Source organism: Arachis duranensis, chromosome 9, assembly GCF_000817695.3.
Source record: "Arachis duranensis cultivar V14167 chromosome 9, aradu.V14167.gnm2.J7QH, whole genome shotgun sequence".
Classification (NCBI taxonomy): domain Eukaryota; kingdom Viridiplantae; phylum Streptophyta; class Magnoliopsida; order Fabales; family Fabaceae; genus Arachis; species Arachis duranensis.
Genome location: NC_029780.3, coordinates 118,823,336 through 118,841,702, shown reverse-complemented (window position 1 = coordinate 118,841,702; position 18,367 = coordinate 118,823,336). Strand labels below are relative to the sequence as shown.

At 35.5% G+C, this 18,367-nt stretch overlaps 2 protein-coding genes and 1 pseudogene across 2 annotated transcripts; all 3 read left to right on the top strand.

Moving 5' to 3' along the window:
- The first annotated feature begins 5,479 nt into the window (after nucleotides 1-5,479).
- On the top strand, nucleotides 5,480-7,178 carry LOC107467979 (uncharacterized; annotated as a pseudogene).
- A 1,820-nt stretch (nucleotides 7,179-8,998) lies between these two features.
- On the top strand, nucleotides 8,999-13,732 carry LOC107467978 (glycerol-3-phosphate dehydrogenase SDP6, mitochondrial). The gene is made up of 7 exons (XM_016087215.3): nucleotides 8,999-9,497; nucleotides 10,567-11,040; nucleotides 11,534-11,865; nucleotides 12,130-12,290; nucleotides 12,510-12,768; nucleotides 13,017-13,315; nucleotides 13,432-13,732. Coding segments are annotated over exons 1-7 (1,890 nt in total). The 5' UTR covers nucleotides 8,999-9,133; the 3' UTR covers nucleotides 13,433-13,732.
- Nucleotides 13,733-14,192: 460 nt separating this feature from the next.
- On the top strand, nucleotides 14,193-18,263 carry LOC107467948 (putative ribosomal large subunit pseudouridine synthase SVR1, chloroplastic). Its single transcript, XM_016087177.1, has 11 exons — nucleotides 14,193-14,199; nucleotides 14,574-14,996; nucleotides 15,121-15,200; nucleotides 15,316-15,416; nucleotides 15,506-15,578; nucleotides 16,035-16,128; nucleotides 16,241-16,289; nucleotides 16,431-16,581; nucleotides 17,243-17,299; nucleotides 17,552-17,607; nucleotides 17,750-18,263. Exons 1-11 carry the CDS (start codon nucleotides 14,193-14,195, stop codon nucleotides 17,808-17,810), a joined length of 1,152 nt encoding a protein of 383 aa, XP_015942663.1. The 3' UTR covers nucleotides 17,811-18,263.
- The last annotated feature ends 104 nt before the right edge of the window (nucleotides 18,264-18,367 follow it).

Genomic DNA, 18,367 nt, shown 5'->3' with positions numbered 1-18,367 from the left:
ATTTGTTTAGAATAATTTTAAATAATGAATTAAAATATTTGTCATATATTAAATTATTCTATATATTTATTTTATTATGTCAACAAAAATTTTTAGTACAACTAATAATATTTTTAGGATTTAGTTTTTGTTAGATTAATAAATTTAAAAATACAATTTATTATTATCAATATTTTTTAACTTAACTATTGGATTTTTTCTTAGTTATACTATGAGCCAATAAAAATAAATTTATAAAAACAATTTTATATTAACGAAATTTAAAAATAACATATCCAAAAATAATAGTCATAATATATAAATTGAGGTAACAATTTAAAATTCTCTAAAATCAATACAATCAAATGCTAATATTAGAACTAAACTATTTAAATAATATATTAGTTATTCTAGACCTTAGACACAAATAGATTATAGTCACTATCGAAACGACCAACTAAATAATGTCATACATTAAACATTTAGAATTAGTCCAAATTCAGACAATTCTCCTAATAAATAAACTTCATCATCCGCTTTCTATGTAATGCAACAAGATATATAATAGCCACGCCAAGAAACTAAATTGACCTTTATTCCTATCAATGACATTGCATTGACGCGCTAGGAGGGTGGTAGTTTCTAAAAAAAATTACAATATATTATAAAAATATTTTGACTATGAAAAGTTTAAAAGAACATTAAACACAATACTAATATTTGAAATTGCATATTCAAGGCTGACATAATTCTTTAAAAATTGAACTTAAATGGAAGAAACTCAGTCTCATTATATGCTACACTTCAAAGATTATCCAATAGACGTAAAAAGTATGGAGGGATGGAATTAATTTATTCGCTAATTATTCACTAATTACACGGGGTTTACATTCTATCCTATAACAGAAATTTTTGCTCTCGAAAATTCTAGTTACTAAAGAAAGTAGAAGAAAGCACTCTCCGAATAGCTCACCCTCGAAACTGTCAATCTCCGTCAGGTCCATTATCGTCTTTTTCACTGTTCCCTTCCCAGTTCGCATGTGCCATCCTTTCAGCAGTAGCTCACATAACGGTAGCCATCTTCTTCAGAGTAGCCATAAGAATCAACCGGGATAGCCTCGCTCACATTCACGAGACGCCATTTAGGTCTTGTCCACACCGAACAATTGATATTAAGGTGATCAGTTTTAATATATAAAGTCTAGTGCTTTGAATCTCCAAAGATAATGCTCATGAACATTTATACTATATATGTCAAGTAGACATCCTAAATAGCATGTACACACAGCCAGAGTATGCTCAGAAGCATAGTAAGTTCGTCCCTCATGCTCTACAAGAATGAACTATTTTGATACCATAATGTGACACCCTACCACACAGAGTCTTATGCTTAAGTCATAAAACTGTGGTGGCGAGGTATTACGACTTCTAAAAATAAAAATATGTATATATAATAATAGTTGAAAGGAATTTTAACTAGAAGCCTGTGAAGAAAAGTTTAAAACAAAAATCGTAACGCTCACGTGAATGATAGACGTAAACTGGGTAGGTTAAGAGTAAAACGAAAAAGGTATATATATACATACTAGAAGATTTTCAAGTATACAGATAACAAAGCTCCTGACTCGACTCGTGAAGTTTAAACCGGCCAGAGCATATACATATACATATATTCAAATAAACCCAAAAGTAAGCCAAAACAAAAAATTGACAACCTGTTTCTTCAAGTCAACCTCTAAAAGGGACAAACATAAAATACAAAGTGGAGAATCTAAATACATATATAGATATAAGTAAAAATACAACCCTGAGTCCCAAGAGTTCTTCGCTTCATCAGAATCTCCATAATACAAAGTGGTGCTTCTCAACCTCTATCTTAAAAACAACAATATTGTATGGGATGAGAACCGGGGATTCTCAGTATGGTTAAGGTGCCCACATGTATAATAAATAAGGTTTTAGAAAAGTCAGAGGCAATCCTTGAACGTCGACACTCAAATTATAAAACCTAAATGAATAAATTGGACCATAAATTTGGTAAAACTCTCTAAGGTATCTAAATAACGATATATCTATAACCGGCAGTAGACTTCTTGTCTCATTTGACTCTAACCCTTACCATTGACCCAACCAATCACGGCCTATGACCCAAAACAAACCAGTTCGGCCTCTGGCCCAAATAAACTATACCCGACCTCTGGTCCATTTCAAATCAAATCAACATTATCACCTGTCCACCACCAAGGTACTCAAAACAGAAAGACAATCACAACACAACCAAATACAAGGCAAACACATTTAAAGAGCAGTTACAGCAAGTATCACAATTATCAGTTAAATAGAATTTATCAGATAGGCAAACCAAAACAATTATACACACCCAAACAAAGCAAACAAATGCAACATGATGCATGCCTGTCCTACTGGCCGTGAGCTCACGTGTCGGTTAAATCGCCATAACCCGACACATCTGGTAGCTAACCCAAACATTTGTCTCTAGGTTGCACATCTCCAAGAGGATCATAAACGAAGGAGAGTGCCTTTCCACATCGAAGGAGGGTGCCTTTCCACCTTCTCCTGGAGGATATACGAAGGAGAGTGTCTTTTCACATCGAAGGAGTGTGTCTTTCCACCTTGCAACCAGAGAAGAATGTGGGAGAAACAATATGAAGGAGAGTGCCTTTCCACATCGAAAGAATGTGTCTTTCCACCTTGCAACCAGAGAAGAATGCGGGAGAAACAATACGAAGGAGAGTCTTTTCCACTTTCTTCACACCCTCATCACGATAAGAGAGGGAACTTCCGTCCTCAACTTGCCATCCAAATACATTTTCAAGTTAACAAGCAAGCGGGATCGCACCCAAACCTTGCCATTTCGACCATTCCGGCCACACACAGTCATTCCTAATCGCATCATTAACATCTCAATTCAGTTACTCTAGACCATCCTTCACTTTTTGCACTAAGCTTCCGACGGGCATAATTCTTTCGTTAAAATTTTTTTTTCCGTTTTTTGAATGACATAAACTTCACGGACCCAATTTTCATACAAAACAAATTTGAAATCATTTGAGGAGACTGGAAGCCGAGTTATGGCTCGTTGAGGTTCGGCTAAAATCCAATTTTACACAAAAGACTCCAACCTTTATTTTCATAAAAATCAACCAAATGCCAATATCCCCATCATACAAACAGCATTCTAACATATCATTCATAGCACCAAAATCTCCAACCTTACTACAATCAACCATACCTCACTATTACATAATCTCATACATAAAATTATTAAATATACAAATACAATTATTAATTTATTAACATTCATATGTTCAAATTCAAAATCCTCATCCATTAGCATCAAAGTCATCATTCTTTATTCCATTTTACTAACACCAACCACATTCACATCAATGAATCATTTATTCAACCATACCTCATCATTTTAACATGCATTGACAACTAAAATCATTAAACATGCTCCAAACACATATTCAACTTATCCTATAGTCAAATAGCCTAAGTTTTCACGATACCGTACATATTATATACGAGAAACCAAAACTATACCTTGGCCGATTTCCCGATAAACCCAAACATCACCATTTGTCACCGTTCCTCAATAGTCCAAGGCTCCAAGACCTCACCAAACAGATTTTTTCAGCCTCTAAAGCTAACTTCAAGTCTCCAATACCACCAATTTATTTCCAAAAATACACAATTCAAACTAATTTCACCAAACAACACTAAAATTACCATAGGGTTCACTAATTATATAACTTGACAAGGATTAAATGTTTCTCACCTTACTAACGGAAATTTGGGATAGAACCCACCAAATCTACAAAGCTAATTTGCTCCTAAACACCAAAATTCAACAAATTCTCAACACCAAAGCTCAACAACTTTTGAAACTGAGATGAGAAAATCTGGATGAGAAAACTTAAGTTTCTTACCAAATTGTTAGGTGGGTTTTATAGAGGATTTCGAGACGAATGCGTGGCTGCTGACGGCTCGTCAATCGGAGTTCCGAATCAAAAGTTATATAAAGTTGAAATCCAATACATGGTTAGGTTATTTTCTCAAGTTCTTCCTCCATGAACTTGCTTCAGTGTTCTTGCTGAATAGGAAGGAAAAAAAAGATTTTATTTAAGTGGGTGTGATTCGTGGGTCGGGCCTTGAACCCAATACAAGTCCAGTTCGTTCGATTCAGTTCATTTGATTCAATTTTGAGTCAAATTCTTTAAAATTAATGTCAAAATTATTATTTTAATTTTCTCTACTCTATGTAACTATAAAATTTTATTTTCAAATTTTTTAATTAATAATTAAGTTATTCGCTAATTATTCTCTAATTACACGAGATTAACATTATCCGACTCACTCATCATCCCCATCCCATATGAAATAAATCCAACCATGACCCCAGAAAAAAAAGTAAACAACACATGATCAAACTCTGAACATGGAAGATAAAGATAAATATGGTATTGAAGATTTAGGACAAGAGAACAGTACACATATAACTCTTTGAACATGTATCATCCTTGATGCTCCACGAGTGGCTGTTTCTAGTGGTTCATGCTACCATTTACATACCTACAAGTTATGCGCCTTTCGAATTTCCCGGCAACAACAAGCCACCAGCTAATCTTCCAAATTTTAAAATTATATATTATGAATAAGTTTAAACACATTGACATATAATAATATTTAAGTGTATCAAATTTTTTTATTAAAATAATATAACGAATATGCGTATTAATAAGTGTCAGGTTTAAAATGTGTCCAATACACAGACACAATAACTTAATAAAGTGTGCATGTTTCTTAGCAATTTTTTAATAATAAAAAATATAATTTACCAAAAAAAAAATGGGCTCAAGTTTCAACAAGACATGAGTGACAAAAGGGCGTGATATAGTAGACGGCGGCTAAAGGAGCGTCTGTGTCCGTCTTCTCTTATCTCATCATCCTCCGTGGACTATCTGGTGTGGTGTGGACCGAAGGGGAGAGAGAGAGAGAACACTGTCCCACATGACCTCATCGACACCAACCACATTCAAACAATAACATCCCCTTCTGACCTTCTGTTCCTCTGCTGCTCCTGCTCCTGCTTCATGATCCCATCACCGTCTTATCTTCTTCGCTCGCTAATCCCGGCGGTTCGTTCTACATTCTCCCTTTTTTTAATCGTTTTTCAAACAATTTGTTGGGTCAATGTTATTATCAGCTTCAATTTTGGATTTACGGGTGAAATTGCCTCCAATGCCCTCCCTTTTCTGCATACTTATGACAGGGCAGTGAAAAATCAATGACCTAGTTTCGTCAATTGGATGAGTTCACTCACCTGGGTTACCAGTATCCGATTAGGTTGGTCCAGTGGTAGTCAAGCTGGTCCCTTTTCCAATGTCCTCGAGCCGGATTAGTCAAGATTTTGATAATAGGGTCTGTTTTGATGAATCCTTGTTCATCTTTTAGAAAGGTGTTTGTTTGATCTTTTATACTTGCGATAGGCTTGTGTTTATGGCCCTTTCTGTTAGGGTTTCTGCTTTCTCTAAGTGGTGTGCTGATTGAGAAGTTAGATAGCTTTATTATTTTTCTTCTTAGCTTATTGAAATTCACTGAATCAGTAGGATGTATTTACCTCTAATCTCTTGCATTGGTTATGGGAATTTGATTACATTGAAAGTATTAAGGACTAGGAAATTTTCATTTTGGTATGTAGTAACCTACTAACCTGCCTGTACTAGCATAATTTTTACTGATAAATAGTAAATAGAAGGTCAAAAAGAAAAAAATGGGTAAGCAGAAAGGAAGAATAACGTGTTAAGGGGGTTTAGATGCTCGAGAGTTTTTAGAAGACTACAGCTTGTTTGCCATTGTTTGTTTGATCTTTGTTAAAATTGAAAATAAGCAGGTGAAGTTTTCTTTTCTGTGGGATGTAACTATATAATTCCTCTTGGTATTCTATGCTGTTCATTGGATGGATTTTATTTGTTCACTGCATTTCTTATTAGTGGCTGTTTTTATTTTTTAATGCATTTATGAATAAATGAAATTTGAATTATTATTTCTTTGATAAAATGAAATCTGGATGGATATGGCATATGATCAATTAGAGATACCATCCTTGTACTATTTCTCTAAATTAGATCTATATTATATTATATATAGATGTAGATATGAATGGGATCCACTGTTTGAAGCTTTTGATTTGCTAAATTACTCTTTTGGATTTGGGATGAACCTAGAATGAATTGAAATGCATCAATCTAATGGTTCTGCAAATTTGCCTACTACATCTGCAAATGTTGTCCAGGCTTGTCATTTTCTTTTGTTTTCCCTAGTTTCCTTTTTTTCCTTTTTCTTGTTCCGCTTGACAATGCCAATGATGAACTAAAATTTCCCTTCAGGAAAATGCATGAGTTCTCTACTGTAGACGGTTTTGTGGAGATAAGTGAAGGCCTGGCAGAGATTATGAAGTACGTGGCTAATGAACCATCTTCTGGGCTTTTCTATATCCAACACCATGCTCAAAATGCAGTCCCGAATGTTATTGAAGCTAAAAGGAACATTGTCGAGAAGTCTCACGAAACAACTTTGCACGCGGAAGTCAGGTTCACGGATAGAACGAACTAGTCTTTGGGGTGAGGGCAGTGAAAAACGGAGTAACTATCTTTCAAGTGTTTTCAGCTCAGCAAAACAGAAGGCTAGTAGTCTCAGGTGGCCAAATCTTGATACTAAGGAATCCATGGATTCTAAGGGTGAGAAGCCAGATATGTACTCTAATTTGCCATTAACAGTCACATCTGCTAGCACTAATTCATCTCTACAGGGCATTGAAGCCTACGAGTTACCCGTGTCAAGCCAAGTTGAAGATGAATGTCAGCACGAACAGATTGAGGATAGTGATGTTAACAGCACTAAGTTATTGTCAATATCAGAAAACTATGATGACTTCAAAGCTAATAAGGAAGCTAAACTAGAAGAGTGGCTGCAAGGAACTGGCAATCTTGAGAATAATCGAGGCGCAGGTGATGAGGGAATGTGTTAGCTTAGTTATTAAAATTTGAGACAAAGCTTCAGCTTGTATATACTCTTTCTTGAGCATCTCGTGTCTCTGATAAGTGATTGATTATGAAGAAAATATTTTGTAGTGCTGTGAAATGTTCTTTGAATAAACATGAAGTGTTTTGCAAGCAATTGAGAATTCTGATACCAAGGTAGCAAAAATTTGGGGGCTTTTCAAATATAGGAAAACTTGGGATTAGATTTTCTCAATTTTTTTTCTCACTTGAGGGAGTAAAGTATGATCTCTAACCATACATTTCATAGGTAGGACCAAGAGAAAATATAAGAGGAAAAATATTAAAGGATTAAAGATCATACTTTATATCTTCAATTGGAAAAAAAAATTAAGAGGATTTATTTCTGTAAATTTGTATGTGGTTCTTAAAAGCTAAAATTACACATAGGCAAGTAATTTTCATTCTTAGAGTTTAAGCTAATATATCTATATGTTTTTTATATGTTAAGTGGATCAGAACATTCACAATAATACACTAATTTTACATCAGGAAAAAAGGTGATGCCTAATTGCTTCCAACTTGAGATAAAAAGTGAGGTTGCACCTAATAATGTTCTTCTTGTGATAGAAACCGGTAACATGATGGAGTCACAGCTTGTAGTTTCATACGCAAATCGTGATCCACAATAGGAATTGAATCCTCCCATGTAAAAGTTTCATAGTGAAGCAGTCATGTAAGTACTTTGGATAATTTGATTAATCTAATGCACCAAAGGATGATCCAGCAATTATAACTACACATATCTGATGTAAATGTAATTGCACGGTTACAGTAGTTACTATTAAGATTTACTCCATGTCTGATCATTTTTTAATTACTTTCTCACATGTTATTTTTTCATGATGTTTTGCTTTGATGGGAGTCACATTTAGTTATTTAGCTATACTACCAAGCATTCATGCAGCTAGTTGCATTCCGATCCTTCATATTTGGTGCAACTAACTGTCATCACAGATGCTATGTCATTGTTTGAGTATTGAGTAGCGTGCCAACATTTATTTATTTATTTTTCTTTTGTTTCTATTTATTTTTTCGTTGGTAACTTGTGTCATCTGAATATTTAAAAGTTAAATAAGGTATCATAGAAAATAAGGTATTTTAGAAATTAAAAAAAGAAAAGCATTTCCTTATATTAATGTCATCACTCACTTATGTTATGCCTGCCATTGCAACATCATCAATATATAAATAATGAATAATTTCCTATTGAGGTCTTATTGCCTCCAACTATAGGCTAAATCATTAAAAACACATCTGCACAAATATTTGGAGGTAGCGACCAAATTACATTGGCTGGGACTGGAAAATAATACAAGTATATCTTTTATGTGACAAGTAATATGTTTTGTTACAATAACATAAATAACATAAATCTTAAAAATTCTAAAACATAAATATCTAATTATATGACATGACTGTTATATAACTGAAACATTTATATAGACAGAAGTATCCTTATATTTATTTTTGATTGCATTTAAAACATGATTTGTATACTTGTATTAGTGTCATTTCTTTGAGTGTTATCACCCACACAAACATCATTTGATGAGTATTAAAAGAGACTAGCAGAAAATTGACACAAATTTCAAATTTTCTTTTCCTTAAAAAAAAAAACTTACAAACTAGTAATCACAATTAACAGTCAGTTTTGACTTAGTCCAAGTTACAAGCTTAAAAAATGACATTGACATTTCCCTATTTTAAAGTACAAGCACATGAATGAATGAACAAGAGAGAAAAAACTCACTGAGTCACTGGTTCACTGATCGACACGTGTCACCACCCTAAGCATTATAGCTCCAATGTTTTGACTTTTGACCGTTAAACAGACAAACACAAGAGTAACCCACACAACCCAGTAATCCCGTTTTTCAGCACTCCAAACCCCGCACGTGACTCGTAACCGCTACACTCACTCATCTTCATTTAAAAGAAAACACATACACGAAAACACCGTTTTCATTTTCAGTTTAATTTAATTAAATTAAAAACCACTTTTTATTTATTTTATTTTTTCTTTTTCTTATCTTTTGGAGATTGCTGCTGCCGTTGTTGTAACTGCCATGACTCGCCTGAGAAAGATTGGCACCGCTGTTGGAGCGGCACTAGCAACCGCGTGCGGCGGTGCCGTGATCCTCTACGAACCGGCGATCTCAGCCAGCGACCACGGTGGCGGGCCACGCGTCGAGGAGATCCGGAAGCGCGTACACGCCCCGAACGCCGTTGTGCCGTCGAGGGAGGCGCAGCAGTCGGCGCTAATGGCTGCCGGAAAGGGAAGTCCTCTTGACGTGCTTGTCATCGGCGGTGGTGCAACCGGCTCCGGCACCGCTCTCGACGCTGTGACCCGTGGACTCCGTGTCGGGCTGGTGGAGCGGGAGGACTTTGCTTCCGGAACTTCGTCGCGATCCACGAAGCTCCTTCATGGAGGTAGACACACACTGATTTTATATCAATTATTTTTTGATGATTTGATTTTACATATGTGTTTTTAATTTAATCGTGGATTGATCATTAATGATAAATCTCAATACTTTCAGTATCTTATTTATTATTTTTTTTCTTTATGATGTTGTATACTACCTAATGCACAATTCTTAGTTGATTTTTTGGAGTTTTGACAATGGTCTTATTTTGCTGCATTTTTATATTTTCTGTAATGCGTATGAAATATGATCATTGTTTTATTCAATGATTGGTGATGAAATGGAAAAATTGTAAGATGTGAAGATAAAAACAAAATTGTACATTGTGTACACCAACCTCTTTTGTAGTTAGCATATTCCATATTGGATACAGTCACACAGTGACACTAGTGTCATGATTTCTAATTCAAAAGTTTTTCCTTTCTTTTGCCCAGAGATCTCTCTTTGCATTGTCTAAACTGTTCATGAAATTTGCATAATGTCTTAAGCTTCATCGGGACATTTAGTAGTTGATACTTGATATAGTAACACATCCTCTTTGATCATGTGGTCTCAGCCAAAAGTTGAATTTCAGTACTAGGGAAAATTGGAAATGTCTTATGTATTCTTTATATACCTTAAGGTCCAGAAGGTCTGTTAGATACAGAATCACTCTCGAGGTTTGAGGAGAGCTTGTTGTCTATACTTTATTGTATTATTTGTTTATTTTACTTGATTCTTAATCTCTATCACTTTAGTCCCCAGCCGAACCTAGTGGAATTTAACTAGAATTTTTACTTTTATTGTTGTCATCATTTAGTCATACATAAAATATATTTGCTTGGATAGGGTAATGCTAATATGCTGTGGTTGTAATTGAAAATGCTACAAACATGGAGGAAATCATGTGCTTGCTTGCTTGAGTGAAGATAATATATGAATGTTGTTAAATTGAAAAACTATGACTTCCACATGCTTTTGAGGCAATGTTTTATAAAATTATTTGCTTCTTTTTCTTCATCTGTCTTTTTATAGGTTATAAATGTTCTAAACACTTGATCTAATCTTATATTTCTGTGTTTTTTGTAAACCAGGTGTCCGCTATTTGGAGAAAGCATTCTTAAAACTTGACTATGGACAATTCAAGTTAGTGCTTCACGCACTTGAGGAGCGTAAACAGGTTATTGAAAATGCACCACACCTATGCCATGCATTGCCATGCATGACACCATGTTTTAGCTGGTTTGAAGTAGTGTACTACTGGGCGGGCCTGAAAGTGTACGATTTGGTCGCAGGAAGACAAATACTACACCTATCAAGATATTATTCTACAAAACAGTCTGCTGAGCTCTTTCCCACTCTAGCAAGGGAGGGAGAAAATAGAAGCCTTAAGGGCACAGTTGTTTATTATGATGGGCAGATGAATGATGCACGCCTTAATGTTGGGTTGGCTTGCACTGCAGCTTTAGCTGGTGCAGCAGTGCTGAATCATGCAGAAGTTGTAAACTTATTGAAGGATGATTCTGGAAAACGGATAATTGGTGCGCGGATCCGGAACAATTTAACTGGTAAGACATCCTTCTATTTCTAACTGCTGCAATGGGCACTGATTGTTTACATTTTCTACCTGCTGCTTTTATTTATCAGAAAATTGGTAAGTTGATATACATATTTATTATAATATATCTGAATGGTTGAATCTTATACACACAATCTGAAGAAGCATTTATGGATTTTGAAAGAAACAACAATAGTGGTGCAATGATGAATATTTAGATTAAACGGCATATTCACAGTGAGCCTCCCCTACATCTTCACTCCCATAAACAATAAACACAGTAGCTGTCAGTTGGTGATTTGTTAAATCTAATTTGGAACATTTCATTTGAATCTTTTTATGATGTTATTTTTATGCATAAAGTTGGTTCATTTACCAAGCTATTACTCAATGTCATGTGGCGATTATGTATCTTGCTGGTGTCTGGTGAGTTATTTTTGAAAATCATATTCAAATTGTCACTTATAGTTTGATATTTATATGTTAAATTCTTAATGCTTCAGGGGAAGAGTTTGATACATATGCAAAAGTTGTTGTGAATGCGGCTGGCCCATTTTGTGATGGTGTAAGGAAAATGGCCAACGAAAAGGCACAAGAAATGATTGCTCCCAGCAGTGGTGTACATATCACACTCCCTGATTACTATTCTCCGGAGGGGATGGGCTTAATTGTTCCTAAAACTAAGGATGGACGTGTTGTTTTCATGCTGCCTTGGCTGGGAAGAACAGTTGCTGGAACTACAGATTCTAGTACTAAAATTACGTATCTTCCAGAACCACATGAAGATGAAATAGGATTTATATTGGATGCTATATCTGACTACCTTAATATCAAAGTATGTTGTTTGTCTTCCAATATATATTATTGTTTAACTCATTTATCTTTTATTTTTGATGTTTTATTCAGAATTAGAAGACATTGTGGATATTGGTTGTTTGGAAATATGTTGGATTATCTTGGCAACAAAAAACAACAAACGTTCTTTTTCCCTCCTGTTATGATGAAGAATAAATTGTGCTAGTGAAATTATTTTCTAAGAATAATTATTTTCCTTTTTATACAGTTTGCTAATGGGAATGTAATGCTGGGAACCTTATAGGTACGGCGCAGTGATGTTCTTTCCGCCTGGAGTGGCATTCGCCCACTAGCAGTGGACCCAACAGCAAAAAATACTGAGAGTATCTCAAGGGATCATGTTGTCTGCGAGGACTTCCCTGGTTTGGTCACCATCACTGGTGGCAAGTGGACTACCTATCGTAGGTAATTTAATAAGGCAGCTAAAATTTCTTTGATGCAGTTTGTTCAGATGTCATTTTCTGACTAGACATATTTAATCAAATTGGATATTAGTCATCCAGTTACTCCATAATATTAACTGATTCTTTATCTTATACTGTTTACTCATTGTTGTCTTTCCTTCTCTTCATCATTCCAGCTCCTAATGCATATTTATATTGTTTTGATTGCATTGCATTTCAGCATGGCAGAAGATGGTGTCGATGCAGCTATAAAGTCTGGAAATCTCAACCCCAGGAGTGGATGTGTGACTCGCAGTGTCCGAATTGTAGGTGGTGAAGAGTGGGAGCCATCATCATTTACAGTTCTTGCTCAACAGTATAAACGCATGAAAAGTACACATGGTGGTAAAGTTGTCCCCGGGTTAATGGACAGTGCTGCTGCAAAGCACTTGTCTCATGCGTATGGATCAGTGGCTGAGCGTGTGGCTGCTATTGCTCAGGTTTGGCATAAATCCTATGGCGATTTTATTGAGGAACAAATGTATCCAAATGCATTTTCATAAGTTATTTTGGGCAATGATAGCAGTGTTTCAGTAATATTTATAGTGGTGGTGGCAATCATTGCATATTCTCCGATAAAATTTCTCTCTTAATAAGATTCATGCATATTATAGGACTTCAAGTCTTCTCCATTGTTGCATGCATGGTATGTTGGGGGTTTAAATTGATTCTGTACATTGTGTTTCAGAATGAAGGTTTGGGTAAGAGACTTGCTCATGGTTACCCATATCTGGAGGCAGAGGTGGCCTACTGTGCACGTCATGAATATTGTGAATCTGCTATTGACTTCATTGCAAGGAGAACTCGTCTTGCTTTCCTCGAAACTGATGCAGCGGGAAGGGCCCTGCCTCGTGTGGTTGAGATATTGGCAAATGAGCACAAATGGGACCAATCAAGGAAGAAGGAAGAGTTGAAGACAGCCACAGAATTTTTGCAGACTTTCAAAGCCTCAAAAAATGCTCAGTTCCATGACGGGAAACACAAGTAGTAAGTACTGTCCATCATGCAAAAATTAACTATACATCAAAAAATGATGTTATCTTTAAATATTGTTTGCTTATATATGATGATGATGATGATAATCCCTATTTAATGTTTCTCAGGTTCTGGAACATACGGAAGTTTTGTCACATGACGGATACTTTGTTATTCATTTTTCTCTTCACAAGCGGAGATAATACAAGACTCTGCTCGCCATAGACAGTAGCTAAACAAATCTTTAGATATAAACTATCCACGAATTTGTCTTAAAGTTATCTACAAAAATAATCCCTAAAATTCGTTAGATTGTTTTGCACAGTCACCAGTCAAAATAATTGTTTGCTGGACAGCTGGAGAGTTTAATACGCCTTGTATTTATGCTACTTGCTCATCAAGTTATTCAATGGTTGACTGTGTTTATCACTGATCTGTGTATTTTATTTTTCTTTTACTCCTTTATATTTTTTCTTTTTCTCTACTATACAGTAGAAGGGCATTCGGGTATGCATATATTGGTGAGAAAGTTAGAGTTATATGATCAATTGTAGAAACTAGAAAATTTACTACAATTTGCTCAAAGTGATGTCATCATACTAGGGAAAAAAAACTCCAGAAGTTCAAGTGTTAAAAGATATTGGTGCCAAAAAAAGGAGTGTTAAAAGATAGGAAACAAAGAATAGCAGTGGTGCAAGGTTTTAATAATAATAATAATAATAATAATAATAATAATAATAATAATAAAGTGTAAAAAGGACTTTTACAAACCAATTTATGAATTATCATATGATATTAGCAAAACTAATTAACTTTTAAATTTATACAAACTAATATATCCATACAAATTGAGAAATTCAATTAGATAAGGATATAAAATAATGACACTATGACAGGTTTATCAAGAATGATTATTTGTACCTGAAATCTTTACCCAAAGATGATTAAAACTTAAAAAATAATCTATCTCAACTGAATAATATTATTTGTTACCATTTTTACTTAATTTTGATGAATTTAATTTTAATGCTAAGAATAATTTTAGACATGCATCTCATTACATAAATGCTGATTTAAAAAAATAAATATAATTAAAGGACGGAATAAAATTCAGTAAATTAAAATTAAACTCTTAATTTTGATAAATAGAAACTGCCAACGGCCAAACAAAATCCAACAACTGTGAAAAAAAAAATATCAGCAGCACTTTTATCGATAAGACTTGAGAGTGAGAGATAGCTGCTTCCGTTGCTCACTAGTTTGTTGGGAGATGGCGGCTCTTCCTTCCGCACACTCCCTCGCCTCACTTGCTCCCTGTCTTCTTCTTCCTCACCTCCTTTAAAATTCAACATCTCCTTCGCTCCTCCAAAGCCCAAGCCCAAGCCCAAGCCCAACCCAGGCCCAGGGACCGATCCCGAGGACGATGACGCGGGCCCCGACCAATTCCTGGTCCCGTGGATCGTTCGAGGCGAGGATGGGAACCTCAAGCTTCAGACGCAGCCTCCGGCGCGTCTGTTGAACGCGATTGCAACCGCCGAAACTGGAAGTAAGAAGAAGACTAAGAAGAGCGAGAAGGAAGTTAAGGCGACGACGAAGTCGCCGCCGCAGCGGTCGAAGGCGGCCCGGAGATTCTACAATGAGAATTTTAGGGACCCTGGGACGCGCCTCAGCAAGGTTCTTGCTGCTTCTGGAGGTAATAATCTCGAAACGCCGTGTTTTCGAGATTCCGGTACTAGTTAGTTAGTCAGTTAGCAAGTTGTTACGCGATCATTTATGCAATTAAGTTTTTGGTTCTATGCTTATATATGATTTCGTAGTTGCATCGAGAAGAAGTTGTGAGGAACTTATATTTGAAGGGAAAGTCACTGTCAATGGTTCTGTGTGCAATACTCCTCAGGTAAGTTTCTTGGTTTGTTTTTTCTTGATAAATTAGGTAAGAATATAATTTTCTATGTGCATTTTATCATGTAATGGCTTCGTTCCTCACGTGAGGAATTTTATCGACATTGCAGACTAGAGTTGATCCTGCAAAAGATGTTATCTACGTGAATGGGAGCCGTCTTCCTAAGAGGCTGCCTCACAAGGTGTATCTTGCCTTGAACAAGCCAAAAGGGTATTTGTTCTTTATGTTTCTCCTGGATTTATAATTTAGTTTCTTCCGGTTGTGCCTCCTTATCCAACGATGCGACTGCATTTCAACAGGTACATATGCTCATCTGGGGAGAATGAGTCCAAGTCTGTTGTAAGTCTATGTGATGATTTTCTGAAGACCTGGGTATGTGCCAGCTTCATTGATCATTTATATTTAGTACAAGTCTAGTCAGGGTGGCATTGTGATTGGCAATGGAGTTGGTTTGCTTGTTTGATCTTTTACTCATACTTTGTTTTAATTATGGTATGTTTATGTGGTTCCCATTTGGGCTTCTCATATGTGAATATCTTTGTAATTGTAAGTTCAATGAGCCTAGAAACACTTCGTAACACTAGACGGGGATGCACTCTTCTCAATCTAAATTTCTTTGGACCAAGAAAGTGGTGCAATCATGATTAGACAATTAGTTCTGAATTTTTGCCATACCAGCTATTCCAAAGAATTCTAGACCATCTTTGAGCTGTTGTAGTTTTTTCGTTTCATATTTCATGCTGTATCTCCTTTTTTATGTTTAGGGAAGGTCTTTTTTCCATTTCTAACGAAGTCTTCATTAACAACCATGAATATATTTATTTACAGGGTAAAAACCATCCAGGAGTACCCACACCAAGGTTATTTACTGTAGGGCGCCTTGATGTTGCTACGACTGGGTTGATTATTGTGACTAATGATGGCAAGTGATTCCCTGTGAAAGTAATTTTGTTTCTTGTAAAAGTGGTTCTCGTAATAAATCAAATACAAACATGAACAGTTTCTTCAAAGGCCTTATCCAATGTTGTTTGCAGGAGATTTTGCCCAAAAACTTTCACATCCATCATCTAATTTAACAAAAGAGTGAGTTGAACGCATTTACTTGGTCTTTTACTCTTTTCCTGTGGCACGAATATTCTGCTTCTATTAATGCAGGGTATCTGGGAAGAAGAAAATCTTCATTCCTATCAATTCTCACACTTATGAATTAATTTGTTACATCAGATACATTGCAACAGTTGAGGGTTCGGTTTATAAGAGGCATTTAATTGCCATAAGTGAAGGAACAACCATTGATGACGTCCATTGTGTACCTGATAGTGTGGAATTACTTCCACGTTTGCCTGACGTTCAACGATCTCGTCTTCGCATTGTGGTAAATATTATCTAATTTGGCCTGCTATAGCTGTTCTAGTACCCAGTAGTGCTTTTGAATTGAGATTCTCTAAAGGATGACATGGTATATCTCATGAACTAAAATATTTCAGTACATATGGTTGAAATGTTGCCTTTATCATGTATTATGTAATGTTAATGTCATAGGCTGTATGTAGTATGCTATAAAAGCCTGAATACGTAGACTCCTTCATATAAAAATAAGTATGTCTTTTCTTGAGTTAGTCATCTGTTTCAATGTTTCAATACTTAGATGATATTGTATACAAGTTTGACTGATTTTTCTTAGAACTATGAGCAGGGTGACACTTGCCTGGATTGCTACAGTATATTAGTGACATTCTTTTTCCTCCTCTTGGGTTTTTTATTTCTGGATGTTCAATATTATTCTTTGTGTTCAGCAGTATTGTCTAAGAATATACATAGTTTTTACTAGTTTGCCACTGATGTCAAATTTTTCATGTGATATAGCAGTAGTGTTTTGGATTTAAGTGATAATTGGAGTTGGCATAGTTCTTGTCTCAAAATGCCCTCATTTTAGTATGTTGCATTATTTACTCTATATACTTGTGATTTGTCAGATAATGTAAAATTTAAACACATGTTTATTTGCTTCCTTGCTTCAATTCTGATTCTTGTAGGTTCACGATGGAAGGAAACATGAAGTTCGTGAACTTGTAAAGTGTGCTGGACTTGAGGTATGTGCTGCCATTAACATCCCTCTTAAACCCTAAAACCTTATTATTTGGGTTATTGGCTTGTGCTCTGAACTTGTCTGTAGGTTCCAGTTTGTGGTATTTTACTATGGTTTCATAAATACCACGGTTTCATAACATGATATCTTTGCATGTCATGCTGATGTTGGTCGCTACCAAATCCAATATTCGTCAACTATGAACTGTTGATGACCTATTCCTACGTTGGTTTTCTGATTACATTTCATATTTCAGATTTATTCATTAAAGCGAGTACGCATTGGTGGTTTCAAACTTCCATCAGATCTTGGGTAATTGTCATGCATCTACTTTCCCTTTATTTCCCTTCATGTTTCATTTGGTAGTTGTCGTGGTATTCAAATACAATTAAATCTTCGATTGAATTCTCTTGTAGTTAAATGAATTTATGGTTTAATCTGTTGTATTTTCCAGTATAGGGAAGTATGTTGAGCTAAATCCAGAAAATCTGAAGGCATTGGGGTGGAAGAGTTAAAAAAGGTTGCTCTCGAACTGTTGGGTTTAAAATATTCGCCATCAGTGAGATTAAACTGCTCGGAAGCTATTATCGAAGAATTTGCCAATGCAATGGTTTTTGTTTGGTCGGGGCTGTCCGTCGCTGGTGCATTTCACATTTCGTGGGAGTTTTGAAATTAGCAGAGCAGAGTGCTTTTCTTGAGATTTTGACATCAAACAAAACTGATGTTGCAATCAATCATATCTGGAAGACTTGGGAAAAAGATTAGATTACTGCATAGCAGTTGTACGACTCTTTCTTATGACTGAAGTTCGAGGGGATTGCTGGTATATTTGATTTAAAGACCTTGTTCCTGACTGCACAGTAAATAGAACTAGTTTTACTATTTAGGGTCTGTTCAAATGAGAGGGTTTGTTTTGATAACTTGGATGCATAAATGTATACATGAAAGAAAAAGAGACGTTTGTTTAATTATTCTTTGTCATAGACTCGGTGTCAAGCACCAGTCGAGTGTCGAATTTCTATCGACGCATTTCAGCAATTTAGATTAAATCTTTAGGCAAAAAAGAATAAAG

What these genes read in the sequence shown, in the direction of transcription:
- LOC107467978 (XM_016087215.3), top strand. Translation starts at nt 9,134, where the DNA reads ATGACTCGCCTGAGAAAGATTGGCACCGCTGTTGGAGCGGCACTAGCA. An exon ending in CACGAAGCTCCTTCATGGAG is followed by an intron (nt 9,498 to 10,566) that starts GTAGACACACAC and finishes TTTGTAAACCAG; the next exon opens with GTGTCCGCTATTTGGAGAAA. An exon ending in GATCCGGAACAATTTAACTG is followed by an intron (nt 11,041 to 11,533) that starts GTAAGACATCCT and finishes TTAATGCTTCAG; the next exon opens with GGGAAGAGTTTGATACATAT.
- LOC107467948 (XM_016087177.1), top strand. An exon ending in ATGATTTTCTGAAGACCTGG is followed by an intron (nt 15,579 to 16,034) that starts GTATGTGCCAGC and finishes ATTTATTTACAG; the next exon opens with GGTAAAAACCATCCAGGAGT. An exon ending in GATCTCGTCTTCGCATTGTG is followed by an intron (nt 16,582 to 17,242) that starts GTAAATATTATC and finishes TGATTCTTGTAG; the next exon opens with GTTCACGATGGAAGGAAACA.